Source organism: Gekko japonicus, unplaced genomic scaffold (genome assembly GCF_001447785.1).
Source record: "Gekko japonicus isolate JY-2015 unplaced genomic scaffold, Gekko_japonicus_V1.1 scaffold2988, whole genome shotgun sequence".
NCBI classification, from domain to species: Eukaryota; Metazoa; Chordata; class Lepidosauria; order Squamata; family Gekkonidae; genus Gekko; species Gekko japonicus.
The window spans coordinates 143,819-165,320 of NW_015162564.1; the positions used below are offsets into that span (position 1 = coordinate 143,819).

General features: G+C 47.8%; 1 protein-coding gene across 1 annotated transcript; it reads right to left on the reverse strand.

The window, feature by feature from the left end:
• Positions 1-2,756: 2,756 nt before the first annotated feature.
• TDRD6 (tudor domain containing 6) lies at positions 2,757-18,236 on the reverse strand. The gene is made up of 6 exons (XM_015406401.1): positions 17,451-18,236; positions 11,897-17,393; positions 9,827-9,945; positions 9,584-9,685; positions 7,376-7,436; positions 2,757-2,827 (listed from the first exon to the last, which is right to left on the reverse strand). Exons 1-6 carry the CDS (start codon positions 18,234-18,236, stop codon positions 2,757-2,759), a joined length of 6,636 nt encoding a protein of 2,211 aa, XP_015261887.1.
• Positions 18,237-21,502: the final 3,266 nt, after the last annotated feature.

Below are 21,502 nucleotides of genomic sequence, written 5' to 3' on the forward strand. Positions count from 1 at the left end.
AGGCTAAAAAAATGTGAGCTAGTTTGCACTAACTCAGCTTAGAGGGAGCACTGAGACCTCCAGGGTCATCTAGTCCAACCCCCTGCACAATGCAGGGAATTCACAAATACCTCCCCCCCCCCACGCACCCCCAGTCACCGCTTGAATACAGGCTCTCATAAATGTGCTCACTGGCTCCTTTGGCAACTCATCCTTTTCCCCAATGGCTGCTGTCCTTCCTTCATTCCAAAAGGGGGTGGCACACCTGATTGTGTTTTATCAGTGGCACATCTGTTGCCAGATGAGACCTGTAGGGAGAAATGAAGCTGGGGGGGGATCCTTCCAAATCTGCTGCTGACATAAGAATTTGAGCACCTGTCTCAGGTTTCTGCAAAGCTGGCAACTAGGAACTGAGAACAGGACTGATTTCAGTCACCACAAAAACAGGATGTCCCTGCCTGACTCTAGGGGTGAATCTACTAGAAAACTAACGACGTTTAAGCTCCAGGGCCCCTAATCCTGGAGGGGACCTGAAGCAACTTCTTTTAATGAGTGAATATTTCAGCAAAGTTGATGGAGTTTTTTTAAGTGTTATTAAAATACGGCTATTTTAGTAACAGAGTCATAAGCCAATGGGTTGAATTACTTAATATTGACCTTAGCAGGGGTCATTTCCTGCAGGAGCGCACAGGAGTGGAGCTCCAGCAGTAAGGAGCCCAGGGGGCAGGCACATGCAACAAGCCCCGCCCCCTGCTCCCAGCAGCCCTCAGTCGGGTCACGAGGAGCAAGAAGCAGCCAGGTAAATTGCAGAGCCCCCCCGCACCAGCCTGCCTTCAGGTACAAGCTCTGTGAGGGAAAATCTGTACGTTCCCCCCCCCAATAGCTAGCAATCCAAAACAGTCTAGTGAAGCCTGAGCAGTGGGTGTTGCCTTCTGACACACTCGAGCTGTTCATCTTACTTATGAAATAAAGAAGAAAAAAATATTGGGATTTTTACATCAGTATATGTTCATTGATGGTTATTTCATTATTTTGGAATGATTTGAACCTTATTGCAGCAATTTCTTGTTCACTATTCTTGCTACTTCTATTTTGCTGTGCCCTTTGTGCCCTTTGTTGTATTCTCACACTTCCGGTGATGTCAGGGGGCGTGGCATATGCAAATAAGTCATGCTAATGAGCTCCTGTACCTCTTTTTCTACGAAATGACCCCTAGACCGTAGAATATGCTCTAATACTCACTTCATGTGGCCTCAATATGTCCCTGTACTTTGTCAAATTTCAAAATTTTCTCGGGGGGCTTGCAGCACCCAAACCCCTAGCTGTATGGGCTCGCTGAGCTCGCCAGAATCTATTCTGAGCTCGCCCCTTTGGAACTTGTTGGAAGTCGCCCTATTGTTGCTGGTTGAGAAGGAGCCCCCATAACAGTTCAAGCTTCGGGGTCCCAAAAACGTAGGTCTGCCACCGCCTGCAACTGCTGCTATAGCCCCTGAAGTTCCGTTCCTGAGGGTCACGTGACACTCAAAATGGGGGGGGGAGTACGATCTGCAACAGGGGTGGTAAAACGGGCATAAAAAATCCACCCCCCTCCATCAACTGAAGTGCCCTTATGCTGGTGACGTGGCCCCTCTCAAGTCAATGTGCTCACAGCATTCCCCCCTCCCTTACACAGTGGCAACACGAACTGAAATGAGCTTCAGTTACTGTAATAAAGACGGCCGAAAGATGGAGTGATGGCCAGAAGAATGGACAGTTTTAAAAGGGGATTCGACCGATTAATGGAAGATGGACCTATCAGTGGCTACTAGCCCTGAGGACTGAAGGGCAACTCCACATTCAGAGTCAAGAGGCAACATCAGAAGAAGGCCTCAGCCTCTATGTCCCATCGCTGGCTCCCTAGTGGCTGGTCACCATGTGAGATGAGATGCTGGACTAGATGGATCCCAGGTCTGATCCAGCAGGGTTCTTATGTTCTTAAGCCGGCTGTCCTGAACCAGCCATTTCCATACAGGCATTCACTGTAAAAGCTGTCACACTAAATAGGTCCCTCTGCCCTGACGACCTCAATGTTCCCTCTAAGCTGAGTCAGTGTGAGCTAGCTCACAGTTTTTTAGCCTCCGGCTCACACATTTTTGTCTTAGCTCAGGAAGGACGGCTCCAGAGCAAACTAATGTATGCAGCAGCCAAATCTCTCGTTCACAACTTTAATGCCAAAGTAGAATTTTTGCTCACAAGACTCCGCAGCTTAGAGGGAGCACTGCTCTGCAGTAAAACAATGCATAAGCTGCTACTGGACTCGAACCCAGCTCTTCTACTGCAGACCGAGACGGCCACCCTCTGAAACTACCACGCATAATATTAAAGAGTAATACTAAGTTATTTAGAATATCTGTGTGTAGTGGCCTGTTACTATTACCCAGAAGCAAAGGGTTTGCATCAAAAGAGAAATGGGACAGCAGTAACAAAACAAATTTATTCTTCTTTTACTTAACAAAACATCAAAACGCAAAACTGTCTAAATATCCAGAGCTTCTTTTTATATTTTTTGGTATTAATTCTTTCACCCGCAACAGAGCTTAAACCATTTTAGAGCATCAAGCTAGTCCACTATCCCGCGTCCAGATTTTTTCCAAAAACCACTACAGCAAATGCACCGGCACGGGAAATACTTCTGGGGGCTCATTGAAGTAGCAGACTTGCCCTCTCAACTGTCCCCGTCATCAGTACTGAAATATGAAGAAGCTCGTGCTCGACAGCTCCATCTCGCAGGTGCGCTTTCAGTCTTCTTGGTCGCTTAACCCCAAAGGGTCGGCGTAGCTGTCTGAATCAGCAGTCTCTTCCTTCACAGCTGAAGATACAAGGGAGAAAAGCAGGATGTATTTTAAAAAGCCACGAGCATTTGTGGTTGCGTTAAAGCTATTTTAAAGGAACTAAACTTCCAAGGGCCAGTTAGCGAACTAGTTACATCTCCAAGTCCAGGGGCACCTTTAAGACCAACAAAGTTTCACTCAAGGTATAAGCTTTCGTATGCATGCCCACTTCCTCAGATATACTGAAGTGGAAGTTAACAGTCCATATACTTATCAGTAGAGGGTGAGCAGCAAATTAGCATAAACATGATAACCGGGTGTTTCGCTGATACAAGAGCCAAACTGGAATAACAAGCTTGGTTTACAGGGTCACCATGTGTTTGGGTTTAATTCCAGGGTGAAGAAAGTAAACACCGTGAAGTAAATAAGTATATCAAAATCGGAGACAGATAAGCAGACCGGTCCTTCTTAATTGTGGGGTGCTGAGAGTAATTAACTGAGACCATATAAACAAAGCTTGCTATTCCTGTTTGGTCCTTGCGTCTGTTAAATATCTTCATTACATTCAGAGGCAGTCAACCTCTGAATCCCAGAGCCCTGTTGTTGTCCATCCAGAATAGATGGCTGGCCACTATTTGAGAAAGAGGTCTGATAAAGAGCCAATATCAAAAACCTAGTTGAAACTTATAATATACAAAAATACATGTATTTATTAGAAAGACGGTTAAGAACATATAAGGGCCAAATGAAAGCCTCGTTGAAGCCTTCTACACCTCTATACCTTTGTCTTGTGTCTACAGATCTTGCTGCTGAAAAAAAATTTTCTTGGTCACTTGTTGGTTTATCTTATCGTAATATGTATTATTGTTATGTGTACGTCAATACTGTTTGACCTCTGAAGAAGGCCCCAATAGGGCGGAAACACGTCAGGTCATGTGTATTGGTCCTTGTGTTCAGGTCACTTGAACCTTTTAACGAGGCTTTCATTGGCCCCATATATGTTTTTAACTGTCTTTCTAATAAATACATGTACTTTTGTATAAGTTTCAACTAGGTTTTTAATACTGGCCCTTTATCAGACTTCGTTCTTACCCTTGTGGTTCTTGATTCCAGTTTTTGGGTCAAGTTTGTTCCGTGCCCCCCACCCCATGACTTACTGGCCACTGTGTGGGACAGGATGCTGGACTAGGTAGACCACTGGTCCAATCCAGCAGGGGTCGTCTTAGGTTCTTATGAGGGCCTCGGCCTCTCTGCCCTGTATCTGGCCCTCCAGAGGAACTGGTTGGCCACTGCGTGAGACAAGATGCTGGACTAGATGGACCACTGGTCTGATCCAGCAGGGCTCTTCTGGTGTCCTTATGGCGGTCTGATTCTGCATTTCTGTCCAATGCTTATCATCTCTTAATTACTACACAGCCGTCATTTGGGAAAGTTGAGATAGAAAATATAAATACAGCCCTTCATTTCTAGAAAAGAGATGAAGTCGGGTCTGTTTGGAAGAGATTATCTGGAAGTCTTTTTACTGTCAGCACAGGGTCTTGGGGAGAGGGCTCTCCGTAATTTCTCAATGACTAGGGGAAAAAGACATGTTGTCAGGGACATCTCATTGCTTAGATGGATCCACAACACTAAATATTCTGACAGAAAAAATTACTTTCCTCTTCTCTGCAAACAGCTTCAGTGCTGCCGTGATCCATGTTTGGGGAAGGGCAGGTACTGGTTGCTACTGTGACAGACAGGCCCACCGAAGTCGGCTATCTGGCATCTTTTAACCTTCTTGGCGCCCTGGCCTAGCTTGATCTTGTCACAACTTAGAAGGCCCACAGGGGTCAACTCTGGTCAGTATTTGGATGGGAGACCTCCAAGAAGGGCCAGGGTTGCTACACAGGAGCGCAGCTCCGGCAGTAAAGAGCCCAGGGGGCGGGCACATGCAACAAGCCCCACCCCCTGCTCCCAGCAGCCCTCAGTCAGAACAAGAAGCAGCCAAGTAAGCTGCAGAGCCTACCCCCCCCCCGGTCCAAAACAGTCCAGTGGCACCTTTAAGACCAGGTTTTATTCAGGTACAAGCTCTCTCTCCTCTGCGAGGACATATCTGCACATTCCCCCACCCACCCACCCAATAGCTAGCAATCCAAAACAGTCCAGTGGAGCCTGAGCGGTGGGTGTTGCCTTCTGACGCACTTCCGGTGATGTCAGGGGGTGTGGCATATGCAAATAAGTTATGCTAATGAGTTATGCTAATGAGTTCCTGCACCTCTTTTTCTGCGAAATAACCCCTGACTATAAGTACACTGCGACGATGACAATAAAAAGAGAAGGAAAAACCCACATTATTGGCATTTTGAGCCTATTTTAAATTATTTTAGTGAAGTGGGGAAAAAGTCTGCATTATGGCTAACCGCTCTACGCTGCAGTGCTGAGATTGGAGCAGCTTGGAAGTTTCAATAAACAGAGAGAGCAGGGGAGGGGAGGAAAAGAAAAATACCAGGGGGGAGGGATGCTTGATCATTGCTTGCAAATCACACACTGCCGTTCTAAGGTAACTTTTCGAAAGACGTGTTTCTCTTGAGTCCAATTAATTATGTTGAATATGCTCAGCTAGGAGCTTCTCCCCAGCCGGCTGGCCAGGTCTACGTAGTACGTTCAGCTAACAGCGCTTTGGCTATGCCTGGGCTCTTAGTCCTGACTGCTACACCCCCACAGAAAAGGGACTACTCTACTCTACTCCTAGAGGTGCCCCCAAACAGGCCATCTAAAATAGATGTTCCACAGTACAGCCACCTGCACTCCAATACCTTCATGGGGGAGGAAATGCTCTCAAGCATTCTGGCAACTGCCCGACACCCCATTCAGGCCCCCGTCTCAGAGTTACTGCATGTCACAATGGAACCCCACAGGAGGAGCACCAGATTTCTCCCTTTCCCAAAATCTAATGCAATAAAGGAGATTCCACCTGCCCTGCGGCACGCACAGAGTACCTGAAAAAAGAGGGTCTCTTTCTCCTCCTACCACCGGGGCCATGGTTCAGTGGCAGAGCATCTGCTTGGCATGCAGAAGGTCCTAGCTTCAATCCCCAGCATCTCCAGTTAAAAGGACCAGGCAGTGGGTGATAAGACCACAGCCTGAGACCCTGGAGAACAGTTGTGAGTCAGTATAAGGCAGCTTCACTGTCAGAGCTTCCAAGAGCCCAGGGAAAGGGCTCCGATCTCACACTATCCTTTGGAGGAGCCTCCCTGATACTTGTGCTGGCTCCAAAAGCTCAGTGCTAATTTGAAGACCATTTCTGTAAACCTCCTGCATGTGTCAAGAGACACACGAAGGACAAGGGTCAATGGGAACCACACAAAAAACACCTGGCTACTAAGTCAAGCTGGAGACCTCTTCAAGTTAAACCAAATAATAGGGACCCCAAGCATATATAAAGTATAAAGAAACAAAAGCACAAGGGTAGACCATCAATTTCACTGGAGACCTCTTCAAGATAAACCGAACAATAGGGACCCCAAGCATATATAATGTATAAAGAAACAAAAGCGCAAGGGTAGACCACCAATTTCACAAGTTGCCAGTAGACGCAAGTCTATTGAAACATGGTAACATTACACCAATAAATAAAGTAGAATTGGTGGTCACAATTCAAAGATAAGGGTCACAATAATGGTAATAAACAACAAGAGACTCCTCTGAATCCTTTCATGAAATAAGTGTCCAAAGGACCTCAAAGTCCACCAACAAGGCAGAGGATGTCCCAAAGAAACTTCTGCAGCCGAAAGACGTCCTTCCCAGGTATGCCAGACGTTTCAAAACATTCTTCCTCAGTTACACGGCTGAAAAATGGAACCAGATTTCCACAATAGTCTAGGCACAGATATGGATACCTGTGACCACCAATTCTACTTTATTTATTGATGTAATGTTACCATGTTTCAATAGACTTGTGTCTACTGGCAACTTGTGAAATGTGTATATTTGTTGGAGACCTCTTCAAGACAATTCCTGGAAACAATGATCTGTGCCATCTTCACAGTGTGCCACTTTATCTAGAAATCAGCAGGTTCACACACATGACTGGAATCATAGCTTCAACTATCACTTCGACATTGCCATTGGCATGGGAGACCAAGGCCACGTACATTGCAGCACCGTAACCTAAGACTGGAATGCCACCAAGACACACAACTCAGCTCTCCTCCTACCTCACGTCATTTCAGCTCTGCCCAGAACTATTGCAACTTAGTCTTACTGTAGCATACATAGGCTGCGGTCACACACACGAAATAATCAACTTTCAATGCACTTTCCAACTGGATTTTGTCAGTTCAAACAGTAAAAATCCAGTTGGAAAGTGCACTGAAAGTTGATTGAACGTGGATTATTTCGTGTGTGTGACCACAGCAATACACATCTTATGTCTGGTCTCCTCGTGCACTCAGAGGTAACTTTACTACCACATCAGCAACTGTGAGAGGGGAAGCAACTGAAGGACTGAGTCTCAAGATTGTGCACAGACGAAAAACCAAAACCCACCAGAACTCTGCAAGATTTTACATATTATTTAGTAGAAATTGAAAAGACATTCTCCTCACCGTCAGCTTCTAAACTACTTTCTGACGATTCAAGTGGGGTACCCATTTCATCACATAATACCTGCAGGTGGGGGAGAAAAACCCAGAGAGTTTAGGCGATAGACCTATGGGAATTTTTTTATACAACTGGAAAAATTTCAATATGGTTACCTAACTGTATAAAGTGTTCTAGGGAGGAGGAGGAGGAGGAGGAGAAGGAGAAGGAGAAGGAGAGATTGGATTTATACCCCGCCCTTCACTTGGAGTCTCAGGGCGGCTTACAAACTCCTTCCCCTCCCCAGAACAGACACCTTGTGAGGTGGGTGGGGCTGAGAGAACTCTGACACAGACTGCTCCTTTTCAAGGACAGCTATGCCAGAGCTTGTGACTGACCCAAGGTCACATCAGCAGGTGCAAGTGGAGGAGTGGGGAATCAAACCCGGTTCTCCCAGATTAGAGTCCACGCACTTAACCACTACACCAAAGCAGGTATGTCTTAAAATAGTGTAATCTTAAGCACCATTCAAATAATAAAACTACCATTTAATCCTGAATTGTTTTTATTGAATATTGTTCTGAAAATTTTTATAAAACAATATGTCTATATGATTGTGCATGTAGTGACATCCGCAAGAATACTTTATACAAAATATTGGAAGAAAGAAGAAGTATCCACAAAAGAAGAAATAATAAATTGTTTGAAGCTGCAGAAATGGACAAATTATCTTTATAGTTACAAGGGAAAAAAGATGGACCTTTTGAAAATATTTGGAGAAAATTGTATGGATGGATTGAGGACCATACTCAGAAATCTTCAAAATAATCTAAAAAATAAAAGTTATCACTTAAAATTGAGTATAAAATTAGACATAGGTGCTTAAAATCAGATAAGATTCAAACATATTACTTATGTTAACCAGAGACTAAGTACAAGCTCCACTACTGTAGTAGGTGTTGTTCGTTATTGTCTTGTTGTTATGTGATTGTTGTTGTTTTATTTCTTGTAGTGACTTTCCTTTTTCTGAAAATAATAAATCGTCCTGGCTTCAGACAAGATAATAATAATAATAATAATAGTTTCATTTATTTCCATGCTCAGACTTCTGTTACAGAAGTAAGCTAGCAGACAGCAATACTATCTTAGTAGACATCTGTATCTAGACAAAAAATGCTACAGAGTCTGAGAACAATTAATTCCCTCTACAGACATTTCTTCACCAACACTACAGTCAAGAAACCAGCCAGAAGTGCAGGTCCTCTTTGCAAACATTGACAAGTATGTTTTTTCTTGAGTAAAGGCGAATCTTCACACAAGCCAGAACTTAATGTGAACAGTGACAGTGGATCCTACCGATTTTGAGCAAGATTCCAGTTTTCTTTGCAAAAGCCAAATTGTCTCTTGTGAGACCTGCTAGTGGGGAAGGACTTCATTGCCTCCTCCTACTGCACACAGAGGACACCCCCCCCCCCGATTTCCGCACCAACAGACCCTAATTAAAAGCATGGCAAGAAGGGCAAAAGCAGGAGGAGGAAATCAGTAGAAATCTACCCGCCCCCCAACACATATGCCTTTCTGTCATCAGAAACTAACAGGATCATATCGGCTGTTTCTTGGTCACCAAACCTTACTATTCTACATGTAAGAATTTTAACCTTCATAGCGACCAGTTCTTCAGTGTTAGTCTGTAGGGGGGGGGGGGAATCTGTCGTGTTAAAGACAAATAGCTTCAAGCTTCAATGCATTTCCCAATATCTTAGGTGCCAAAAAAGCCCTTAATAATTCATTCCACCCATTTAACAGGGACAGGTTCGATTTCTTCTTCCCCCCCTCTCCCTCCCCACCCCCCTCAGAGTTTTTTCAAAAAATGGCATTGCATTGACTAGTTTTCAATTTACTGGTCAGGAAACTTGATTTTAGTAAAAAAATATATATATTTTACACTTGAGCTCCTTAAAGGGAACTATCATTGAGCCTCCTTCCTCGTTAATTTTAATTCTGGCAACCCACCCCTTTACCATGCCGGACCCGGACAGTGTAGCCAATGAACTGCAGTTCAAATGTAGGTATTCCCCCTCCGCTCCCCTTTCTGCTGTGAAGACAAATCCATAGAGTTCATTCCACTCCTCTGCCTTTCCTAATCTTCCTCCTTCTCATGTACAAGCCTCTTGCTAGTTTAACTGTGACAGTAAATACAACATGGTTCTTCAGTACTATAGCAAGTAGCGTACCTCGGCTGGACCCAAGTTCTGTTCAGAAATCCCATTCCAAACATTTATAGGGCTGACTGTCTCTTTGTTCCCATTAAAGAGATTCAAAACATTTACATAAAGCTAGGGCCATCATTTAAACAGGCAGGTCTACTTATGTAAAGGACAGCTAAAATTATTCCCATATTGAATGAGTACTGTCAGATAGATACTTAGTGCTTCATCTTAATGTTTAACTCACTCACAATACTCTCATTTCCTTACCTGTGTACCTTCAGCAGAAGCGTCCAAGATCTGAACCTCATACCCCTGTGCATCTGTCTTCACCACGCATTTGGGTCCAACATCAACACCTTCTAACTCACAAGGAGTTTCATTTTTTTCTGCCAAGAGAAAACATTGTTTACAAGCACCTCACCTGGTGCAAGCTGCAACCTATATGAAATGAGACAAAGGGTTAATTTCTCTTCACCCAGGAGGTGCAGAATGGTAAGTTTTAACCTTGCTTGCCAAATCTTAGCGCCCCCCCCCCTTTTCTCCCCAAGAAATGGTAGGTGAAGATATATATACAAGTTCAGCTCATATTTCTTCCCCCACTATAATAGCTAAACTGTATTTAGGTCAGTGTTCCCTCTAAGCTGAGTGAGTGTGAGCTAGCTCACGGTTTTTTAGCCTCCCGCTCACACATTTTTGTCTCAGCTCAGGAAGGAGGGCTCCAGAGCAAACTAATTTATGCAGGAGCCAAATCGCTCGCTCACAACTTTAAGGCCAGTAGCTCACAAAATAGAATTTTTGCTCACAAGACTCCACAGCTTAGAGGGAACATTGATTCAGGTATCTTCTCTTTTATTATGATCTCTGTAACTCAGCAAAAGGAGTTGCGGTGGCTCAAGTGATTACGACGCTGAACTGCAGGCTGTGGAAGGTCGGTAGTTCAGCAGTTCGAGACCCGAATGCCGCATGACGGAGTGAGCTCCCGTCTCTAGTTCCAGCTCCTGCCAACCTAGCAGTTCGAAAGCAAGACATTGCAAGTAGATAAATAGGTACCACTTCGGTGGGAAGGTAACAGCATTCTGTGCGCCTTGGTGTTTAGTCATGCTGGCCACATGACCACGGAAACGTCTTCGGACAGCGCTGGCTCTTCGGCATTGAAACGGAGATGAGCACCGCAACCCTGGAGTCGGACTCGACTGGCTTTCGAGGAAGGGAACCTTTACCTTTTTAACTCAGCAAAGCTAACTCCGTTTGCATGGACACAAAACTATCTTCACTTGTAGTTTATTCATTCCAAGCAGCCCAATGGTGATAGAAGCACACATGGACAGGGCGTGCACATAACAGACTATAAATTACATAAATAAACAAATAGGACCAGAATTTAAGAGGCACTAAAAAAGAGTTGAGAGAGAATACCGGGGTGGACAGGATGGGACAAAACTCCTTTAACAGTTGCAATAAAGGGGAGAATTTTCATAGAGATGTGTCATTTCACAAATGTTGGAAAGTTACAGCAACTAACACATGGCAATCTATATGGTATAAAAGGAACAGCTCCACAGGAGACCAAGCCCACCAATTTCCCAGGAGCTCACAAATACCAACGGGCCATTAGCCTCTTGGGCATTTAGTCCAAGCCACGAACACCAAATAAGGCTGGACAACTTGCGTGCCAGGAATTTAGCAACAGGTGGGTCCCAGAAAGCCCGTATTTTTAGCATGAAGGTTGCTTCAGAATACAGGAAAGAGGCGTCTGTGAACAAGTCTGTTCGATTGAACTGAGACAGGAAGCTCTTGGAACGAAACAGAGAGAGAAAGAAATCAATCTACGGTCTATGGTCAGAGGTCAATCCATTCCACTCTTTAGGCACGGTCGGCTCTTGTCTCTTTCCCCATTAAGTGCTCCAAATCCCTCCCATAAACATATATGAAACACATCTGTTTGCTGCTCATCAGCAGCTGCTACTTAAATATTGGTACATTCAGGCTAGGCGAAGAGAAGAAGAAGAGAAGAGATTGGACTTATACCCCGCCCTTCACCTGGAGTCTCAGAGCGGCTTACAAACTCCTTTCCCTTCCCCTCCCCACAACAGACACCCTGTGAGGTGGGTGGGGCTGAGAGAACTCTGACACAAACTGCTCTTTTTCAGGAACAGCTGTGCCAGAGCTTGTGACTGACCCAAGGTCACATCAGCAGGTGCAAGTGGAGGAGTGGGGATTCAAACCCGGTTCTCCCAGATTAGAGTCCACACACTTAACCACGACACCAAACAACGAGACAGCTATAGGCACAAAGCATCCAACTTTGCTACGAAACAAACAAACCAAAAAGCTTACCGGCACTCTGGCTTGAAGTTTCAGCTCGCTCTTCCCACTGCAGCCGAGTTGCAGAATCACCATCATCGGCCAACTCGCTGTCGCTCTCTTCAAAACCACTGCACGTGACAGGCCTCGTCTCTACTGGTTCCAAGCTTTCCTCCAGCACAGTCTGCGGTTTTACGTCGTCCTGTTTCGGGGCATCGGGTCCGATTTCACACAGATCTGTATCCTCCTCTCCCATACAAAACTCGGCTTGCGGTTTTAATTTGCTTTCTGAAAGGCAGGACGGAATTTCTGGGGGAGAGGAAGCGGGCGCAGCAGGCAGTATGGGCAGCTCCTGAATTTCGACAGCTAGCAAAAAGGGTGCTGAAGGGGCCGGCAGTTCTAGTGGCCTCTCCTGCTCACAGCTTAGCCCACAGTCCACTTCATCCATTAGCAAAGGGCTCGGATCCAGCTCTCTTTCCACCCAGGGCTCTTCAACCAAGACCAGTTTGGAGGTTTCTCCCATTTCTTCACATGAGAGTTGATTCACATCAATGGACCCCGGTTCCGCTAAGCTTCCTGAAGAGTCTTTTCCAGCACTCAACAGCAGCTCCATGTCAAATGGATCCTGTATTAAAGTTGCCTTCCAGTCTTTGACCTCCTCTTGAGCTTCAAAGGTATTCTGTCCTGACACCTCTGCTTCAATACGTGCTGGAAGTAGAACTTCAGAAACATCTATACAACTTAGAGCACTCATCTGGCTATCACTTTCTCTCTCGGGGGTCAAACAGTCCAATTCATTAGTAGGCACTTCAGGTATAGCTGGTTGTTCCCCTATATCAAGTACCTCAAAGGTGGTTTGGTGATGCCCGGCTGGATCTTCATTTCCTTTCATTTCACAAAGTTCCACATTTCTTGTAGAAGCTGAACACTCTTCTGTTGGCTGAAAAGGCTCTGAAGCACATAACAAATCCTCTGAGGCCATGGTATCTTTGGAAGCCAATGAAGTGCAAGCAGATATTCCCATTTCACAGTGTAAAACTTCCAAATCTTCTGCCTTAGCATCTTTGTTCTGTCCTTCATCACTGAGGAGGTTCGCCACAGCTGCGCCACCATTTTCATTGTTAGGCTTCCAAAAGGGTTTCATGTGTGCATTTATGCTTTCCCCCTGACATTCCAAATTAACAACAAATAATGGAATTTCAAAAGGCCTATTACACAGTATTTCCATAACTGTAACGTCTAGTAAGGAATCCACTATTTTACCGCAGAAGATGCCAATTGTTCCTTCTACCCAGGAACCCTCAGAGGAATTAAATCCAAACAGACTACATAGAAATGCTTGAGGAGGTAGTGTTAATAGCTCATCAGAAATCTGCCTTAACATCTCTCTGGTGACAAGGTCCTCAGTTCCATAATCAACATGAGTAACTCTCAAGATGTTCTCTTGTACACTCGTAACTATTGCTCGGTAAAAATTTTCATCTTTACTACATTTTGCTAGACAAGGGCAACCAATTTTAATATCACCCACATTGAAACCAGCCAGCTTTGTAGCATCCTGGACCTTCTTTTCAATGGAAATTATTTCATTCAGATCAGCAAACTGACACCAGAAATAATCTGCACTCTCTGTGGCTCTCGCAAAGGCTTCTACAGTTTGTCCACCTACAGGTGTCTTCCAGAAAAATGACTTGGCATCCTGTCCACCTGCAGGTCTGCTAGGCTCATCAGAAGTAACGTGACCCAAATGTATCAAGTCAGGCTCGGTTTCATTTTTGTCAGGTGCCTCCAGGGACAGAGATTTTTTGCATGCAAGATGACTATTAACCAAATCTGCCGTCACGTTACCTTCTCTGTCACACAGAATAACTTCCCATTTGCCTTGACGTTTTTCCACAAATTCACAGTTCATCTGAATTTCACTTGTGCTCTGGGAGAAGCACAGAACTGCTTCCTCTGTCCACTCTGGGAGCCTTCCGGTCTTCACTCCACCCAGTGAGCAGCGAATGCTCATTCCTGGACAGAGTGCACAGTCCTCCAGAAGTCTACAGGTTTTGCAAATGTTAACTACTGCGGTATTACCATAATCAATATACTGTACACTGACCAATTCATCTGAGGGCTGCTTTTGGACTACAGCTCGATACCACAAGCTGTCTTCTGGAAAAACTGCACATATCAAGTCTCCTATGTAGAGCTGCTGTCCATTTAGGTTCTCAACCATTTCAGACTGGTTTAGTTTCTCTGAAATACTGTCAAGTAGGGGCTCTTCTTCTACTAGCTGAACATAAAAGTCAGACGGACTGTTTATATGAGAAACATACACAAAGGTCTTAAAACCAGGGCTTAGGTTTTTCAGAGGTAAATCACACATTTTCTTAAGTGGAGAGTCTGTGAAAATTTCATTTTGATTTCGGTTTTCCAAGCTATCAGCTGTCCCTTCTCTCTCATCGTGTCCAGTCCTGCCTGTCACAGGATCAGCTTGGTTACGTCCTTCCACTGGCAGGCGAGACTGTGTCACCATCTCTCTCTTTGTTTTCTGCTGAGAGGGTTTTACTTCTCTGCATGCAGCACTGGGTTTGCTATGACCCAGGGGTTCCAGATTTTTAGACACCTGTCTCTTAATCTCTGGAGTAGAATGGTGAGCCCCTGTAAAAAATGGCCTCCTTGCCTCACTGCCCAATTCCCTATTTTCTGCAGATCTCACCATTCTTTTGCTGCCTTGTAAATCTAAGCGTTCTTTCAGTTTTGCATTGATCTGTATTTTGCCATCATATAATTCAACTATCAGTTTTCCATCAGGTTCTTTTGCTACAATTAAAGCCTTTAAGGAGTTATCCAGCACTAACTTTTCAAACCACGCAATGGCTTCTTTGGGTACTTTGGCAATATCAGATAATGAACATTTTATCGCTTGCATTGGTAAAAGCTGTATCTCATAGGCATCTCCAGGTACTAACATCAGATCTTCTTTTTTCAGGGACTCAGTATTCCCATAATCGACAAAGAAGACTTCTTTGGTAGAACTTCCTTGAGCCAGTATTGCCCTGTACCAGCAGCCATCAGTATACTTTGCCAGATATAAGTTTCGAAGATCCGGTGAGGATTTCAGACCATGCCCCACTTTGCTGAGCTTACTGATGCTATCTGTTAAGTGTTCAAGAACATGAGCACTTCTGGCCAGCTGGCAGTAGAAGAGACACAGATCCTGGACATGTGTGACATAGACCAACTCTTCACTTCCTATTTTGATGTCATGTGTTGAATAATAGTAAGATAGAAGATGAACTGATGATGCCAAGGGTTTCTGTGGTGCTACAGATTTGGCTAAGCCCTTCCTCGTTAAAAAATGGCATGCACTTTCAAAAGGTGTGATTAAGTCCACCACGTTAAGCAGGTATGTATTATCAAGTGCTGCTAAAGCAAATATGGTACACTTCAGTTCAATTTTAGTTGCTGAGTCAACAAATTCCTGAAAAGCTTCAGTGGCCTTTTCATCCCAAACAAAAGGATCCTGATTATCTGGCTGAATTAAATTGTAAAGGCTACATCGGAAAGCCTGGGCTTTCAGCTGGAGAAACTCGGCCCTAGTTGAGCAAAGATTCTTTAGAGGAACAACCTCTTTATTCCCATAGTCGACATACGCGACTTCTACCCCTTCTGTAGGATGAGCAGCACGAATAATAAGAGCTCTGTACCACTTCTCATCTCCTGAATACTTAGCAAGACACACAGGGTTAAGCCAGTCATGGGGCTGTGCTGCATGAAGACAGTAATGCTGAATTTCAGCCATAAGTATCTTCAAATCATGGGACGTTTTAGCCAACTGACACCAAAAGAGACTGGGACTTTCTACATAAGATACTATCACATCGACTGTACTTCCAACTTCTAACTGCCCTTCACAAGATAATCCTGCCCTTCTTTCAGAGGAGTTTTTTGCAAGACAGGGCAAATTGTCTGGGACACCCTTAGATTCCTCTTTTCCAACTGCTTTACTTGGCAAAGAGCAAATGCTTTCAACTGCTTGGTGTTTGGTTGTCAAAGCTGGACGGTCAAGTTTGGATGGGAATTCTCTATCTTTTGCAGATATTACAGTCTTGGGGTTATGACTTACGCCCTGCTCTTTAGCACTCTTTCTCACAAGCTTATCTGAAAGCTTCTGGATGGTCTCCAACACTGCCTTGTCATGATGCTCAGCGTACTTCCCCTGGGACATGATTTTGGCTAAGTTTTTTTCTCCTGCTAGAGAATGATCAAAAAGTTCAACTATGTAAATGTCCCCTTGCATGCCCAGGACCTGCATCACCAGTTCCTTATTCAGCACAGCTTTCTTGAAATAGTCTACAGAGCCTGGACTCCACGGTTGACTTGGAGAAGGATTAGCCAAGGCACACCTGAGTGCCACAGCAGGAAGTTCTCTGAACTGAGGAAGCAGATCCTTCACCTTGTACAGGTCAACTAATTCCGTGCTTCCCCGGTCAACCAGATATACTTCGATACCTTCCCCCTGCACGCTGGTGACAATGGCACGGTGGTAAGAATTCTCCTTCAACATCACGCAGCACAAGGAACCTGGCTGGGGCTCAAGGAGAACACCCTCTAGTTTTTTGCTTTGAGAATAGAAGTCTTGTAAGTTTTGTTTCAAGTGACAGAGAGGCTGGTGGTACTCCTGGAGGTACACGGAAAACTGTGTGGGGTCTTGGAGAAAGGATACTTGGGCTTTGTGGCACTCACCTGCCTTCAGATGCACCGTAGGCAGGGAGGGGGTCGTAAACGTGCTCAGCGGTTCCTTCTTGGCAGGGGCACTGATGCTTTCCTTTTCTGCCACTAAGTCAGAAGTGTGCCCTTGATGGCTGTGCACAAATCTCTGGGTCAGGCAGCGTGCCTGCACCCCAAAAAGGCAGTTGAGGTTGAAACCTTCTTCCCCAAAAAAGGTCACGTAATATACATGCTCAAAGGCACAATAAGCCTCGATGTGAGCTTGCAGCGCCTTGCCCAGCAGCAAGGTCTTGAGCTCGCTGATCTGTGAGCGGGTCCAGCCGCAGCCCCCATCGGTGACCCCCTGCAACGAGCAAAGGTACGTCACCACTGGCATGCGGAAGCACTCCGCCGACAAGTGTCGCAGGTTCCTCTTGGTCACAAACTCCTTTCTGCCATAGTCCACGCAGATCACCTGGGCCACTGCCCCCGGCTGCTCTTCTGGGCTACCCCCGGGATATAGTTCCAGCAGCAGAGCTCGATACCAGCGTCCGTCTATGCCCCGGGCGGCACAGGGGGAACCCGGGGCAGGCAAGGCCTCTTGCGGGTCGTCTCCTCTGGCCCCCTCGAAGGCTTGGCTCATGGCGTCGGAGAGGCGGCAGATCTCTTTGGAGAGGCTGCGCAGCTGGCAGTAGATCCTGTGGGGGTCGCATATTTCGGTCACCAGCACCGACTCGGTCACGTTCAACTCCAGCTTGGGGTAGTAGTAGTCCAGGGAACCAGGACACATCCGGCCTCGGGCAGGGGTGGAGGTGGCAGGAAGGGGCGCCTGCGGAGGAGGAGGAGGAGGTGGTGGTGGAGGAGGAGGAGGAGGCGGCAGGGGGGCCTGTTCTGGTCGAAGCGAGCTGCCCCCCAGGGAGGCGTTGATCAAGGTCCGGAAGGCGGCGGGCGAGATCTGGCTGGCGAGGCCGAGGTGGTGCATCTGGGCCAGCAGCCAGGGCAGCTCCAGGACCACGAGGCGCTGCGGGAACAGGACCTCCCGCACCAGGCCCGTCACCTCCTTGCCGTGGAGGTAGCCCAGGAACTCCACCGCGCCGGCCGTCCAGCCGAAGCTGAGCCTGCCCCCGCCGACGCCGCCTCTCAGTCCCTGCGGCTCCCCGCCCGCCTCGGCCCCGAAGTTCCCGGGCGGCACCAGGTCGGCCAGGATGCAGCCCAGCACCTCGGAAGGCAGGTGGAAGAACTCCTCGCGGCCGCGGGCCAGGTAGTAGGGCCCGGCGCTGACGGTGCGGCCCTCGTCCAGCAGGAAGACGCGGTAGTCGCGGCCCGGGCCCGGGAGGCGGCCCACCACGCGGCAGCGCAGCCACCGCCCGCCCAGCTCCACCAGGCACAGGTCGCCGACCGACAGGAAGCCCACGGCGGCGGCGGCCGCCCCGACGCCGCCCGGGGCGCTGGCCAGGCGAGGCCCCGGGTCGGCCTGGATGTCGTCGCGGAGCCGCGCGTAGAGCTCCCGCCACTCGCCCGACAGGCCCCAGAGGCGGGCCAGCGGGCTCTCCGGGTGGACCTCGACGAAGGAGACGCGCAGCGTGACGGAGGTGCCCGCCGTGGGCAGCTCGGAGCACATCTTGAGCCAGGCCGCCGCTTCCGCCGCCGCCGCCTTCGCGCCTCTTTTCATGGGCGCCGGCCTTTAGGGCGGCCCACGTGACCCGGCCCCGGCCCGCCGGGCTGCGTCGACGCGGCGGAGGTTGGGCGGCTCTGCCCCACCTCTTCGCCCGTGGCCCCGGCCGCGGCGGGTTCGCCCCTCTCGGCGGCCTGACGGAGCCGACCGGGAGCGCGGGACGGCCCGCGGCGGTTTTGTCACACCCGGGGGGGGTCGCCGCGGCGGTCTTTCCGGCGGCCTGGCGAAGGTCCCGTATTCGCCCGTTGCCCCGGAGCGGTTTTTTTTGCCTCAGGCGGCGGCGGCAGCAGCCCTCGTTCGCTGGGCGTTGGCTTCTCTGGCGCGCCCTGCGGGGTTTTAATCTCCCCCTCGCGCTTCCCCGTGTTCGGGCGGATTCGACGCCGCCGCCGGAGAAGGGGGTTTAAAGTTTAAACCTCTCCCCGGGCCTGAGGAGAGTCTTGCGGGAACCCGCCCTTCGCGCGGTCCCGATCCGAATCAACCCCCCCCCCCCCCCCCCAATAAAATCAGTTCCCCTGGAGAAAGTGGTTGCTTTGAAAAGTGGACTTTATGGCATCGCGTAGGGACGCCAGCCTCCAGGTGGGACCTGGGGACCCCCCAGAATTACAACTGGTCTCCAGACGACAGAGATCAGTTCCCCTGGAGAAAGTGGATGGCTTTGGAGGGTTGGCATGGTACCCCTGTAAGGTCTCTGGTCTTCTCCAGGCTCCATCCCCCAATCTCCAGGAGTTCCCCAACCCAGAGCTGGCAACCCTCACTCAGAAGCTTGCATAGGGATGCCAGCCTCCAGGTGGGACCTGGGGACCGCCCAGGATTACAACTGGTCTCCAGACGACAGAGATCAGTTCCCCTGGAGAAAGTGGATGCTTTGAAGGGTTGGCATGGTACCCCTGTAAGGTCTCTTGTCTTCTCCAGGCTCCATCCCCCAGTCTCCAGGAGTTCCCCAACCCAGAGCTGGCAACCCTCACTCAGAAGCTTGCATAGGGATGCCAGACTCCAGGTGGGACCTGGGGACCCCCAGAATTACAGCTCACCTCCAGACTACTGACATCTCCAGACAATCCCCCAGGAGAAAGTGGATGCTTTGCAGGATGGACTCTATGGCATTGTACCCCTCTGAGGTCCCGGTCTCCCCCAGGCTCCATCCCCCAGGCTCCCAACATGGATCTGGCAACCCTACCCCCCATCTCCTGCCAGAGGCCAGGGAGGACCTAGCAGCCCTACATTATACCCCCAGCAGTCCCTTCTCTCCACAAACTCCAGTTTCTTCAGGCTCTGCCACAAGTCTCCAGTTTCTTCAGGCTCTGCCACGAGTCTCTAGGAATTTTCCAGGCCAGAGTTGGCAACCCCACGATAGACGTGTCTCTACCAATTCAGACTGGGCAGTAGATTTATTTGGTGCAAAATGTATTAAACCCCACACACACACACACTGCATTTCTGCCTTCATTGGGGCCACGAAGGCAGCTAATGGATGATGTATTTATTTAAAACATTTCTACGCCTCCTTCCATCCAGTTCAGGGTCCCCAAGGTGGCAAGTACTATAACGACTATTAAAAACATACACAGTTTTTAAAAATCATTAAAACCGAACAAAAATACAACGTTCTAACAAAGCCAAGTTAAAAGACACATACAGCAAAAGACATACATAAAAATGACAATAGTACTGCAGGATGGGGGGGCAAGAAAGGGGGGGGGAATATCTTTAAAAAGTAGAGGGGCAGTGTTGCATGGTGGTTAGAGTGAGATGCGGGTTCATAACTCCTGACCATGAAACTGCCACTTTAGACTCACTTCTCAGCATAACTTACTATGTAAGATACAGGAGACCACTAGGCCTAACTGCTAAAAGTGGGGCTAGATTACCTAATGCTGGGAATCTTTATTGTTTATTACTGATTGCCCTTGGGTAAAGCTGCTGTATTATGCACATTTGCTGTGTGCATAATACAGAGCCAGTTTGGTGTAGTGGTTAAGTGCGCGGATTCTAACCTGATTCCCTACTCCTCTACATGCGGTGGCTGCTGTGACCTTGGGTCAGTCACAAGTTCTTTCAGAGCTGTGCTCTCAAGGGCAGTTTTCAGGAGAGCTCTCTCAGCCCCACCTACCTCACAGGGTTTCTGTTGTGGGGAGGGGAAGCGAAAGCCGCTCTGAGACTCCTCCGGGTAGTGAAGGGCGTGGTATAAATCCATTCTCTTCTTTTTTGTCAGCATATAATATTGCTTACACAGTGGAAACATTTGGGGAGGGGGCTGGGGCTCAGTGGTACGCGCATCTGCTTGGCTGCAGAAGGTCCCAGGTTCAATCCCTGGCATCTCCAGTTAAAAGGTGATGTGTAGGTGATGTGAAAGACCTCTGCCTGAGACCCTAAGTACTCAATATTGATCTTGTTGTACCAATGATCTAATTCAGTGTGAGGTAGCTTCATAGCCACATTTACATATCTTGATGTGTATTCTCTTATATTTATTTATTTACATTATTTATAGTCCACCTTTCTCACTGAGACACCAGGCAGATTACACAAATTAGTGCCATCAATAGGATGTTCTGACCTCCAAGGAATACCAGCAGGGGTCATTTCCTGCGGGAGCACACAGGAGCGGAGCTCTGGCAGTAAGGAGCCCAGGGGGCGGGCACATGCAACAAGCCCTGCCCCCTGCTCCCAGCAGCCCTCAGTCAGGCCACGAGGAGCAAGAAGCAGCCAGGTACAAGCTCTCCCTCCTCTGTGAGGGCAGCTCTGCGCGTTCCCCTCCCCCCCACAGCTAGCAATCCAAAACAGTGGCACCTTTAAGACCAAGTTTTATTCAGGTACAAGTTCTCCCTCTTCTGTGAGGGCAGATCTGCGCGTTCCCCTCCCCCCCATAGCTAGCAATCCAAAACAGTAGCACCTTTAAGACCAAGTTTTATTCAGGTACAAGCTCTCCCTCTTCTGTGAAGGCAGATCTGTGCGTTCCCCTCCCCCCCATAGCTACCAATCCAAAACAGTGGCACCTTTAAGACCAAGTTTTATTCAGGTACAAGCTCTCCCTCCTCTGTGAGGGCAGATCTGCACTTCCCCACCCCCCCAATAGCTAGCAATCCAAAACAGTCCAGTGGAGCCTGAGCGGTCGGTGTTGCCTTCTGACACACTTCTGGTGATGCCAGGGGGTGTGGCATATGCAAACAAGTTATGCTAATAAGTTATGCTAATGAGCTCCTGCACCTCTTTTTCTACAAAATGACCCCTGAATACCAGGGTTATACCAGGGTTATGATGCA

Coding starts and splice junctions, on each gene's coding strand:
- TDRD6 (XM_015406401.1), bottom strand. CDS start 18,236: ATGAAAAGAGGCGCGAAGGCGGCGGCGGCGGAAGCGGCGGCCTGGCTC. Junction 17,394..17,450: donor GCTCGCTTCGACCAGAACAG/GCCCCCCTGCCG, acceptor CCTCCTCCGCAG/GCGCCCCTTCCTGCCACCTC. Junction 9,946..11,896: donor AACTTCAAGCCAGAGTGCCG/GTAAGCTTTTTG, acceptor TTCTCTTGGCAG/AAAAAAATGAAACTCCTTGT.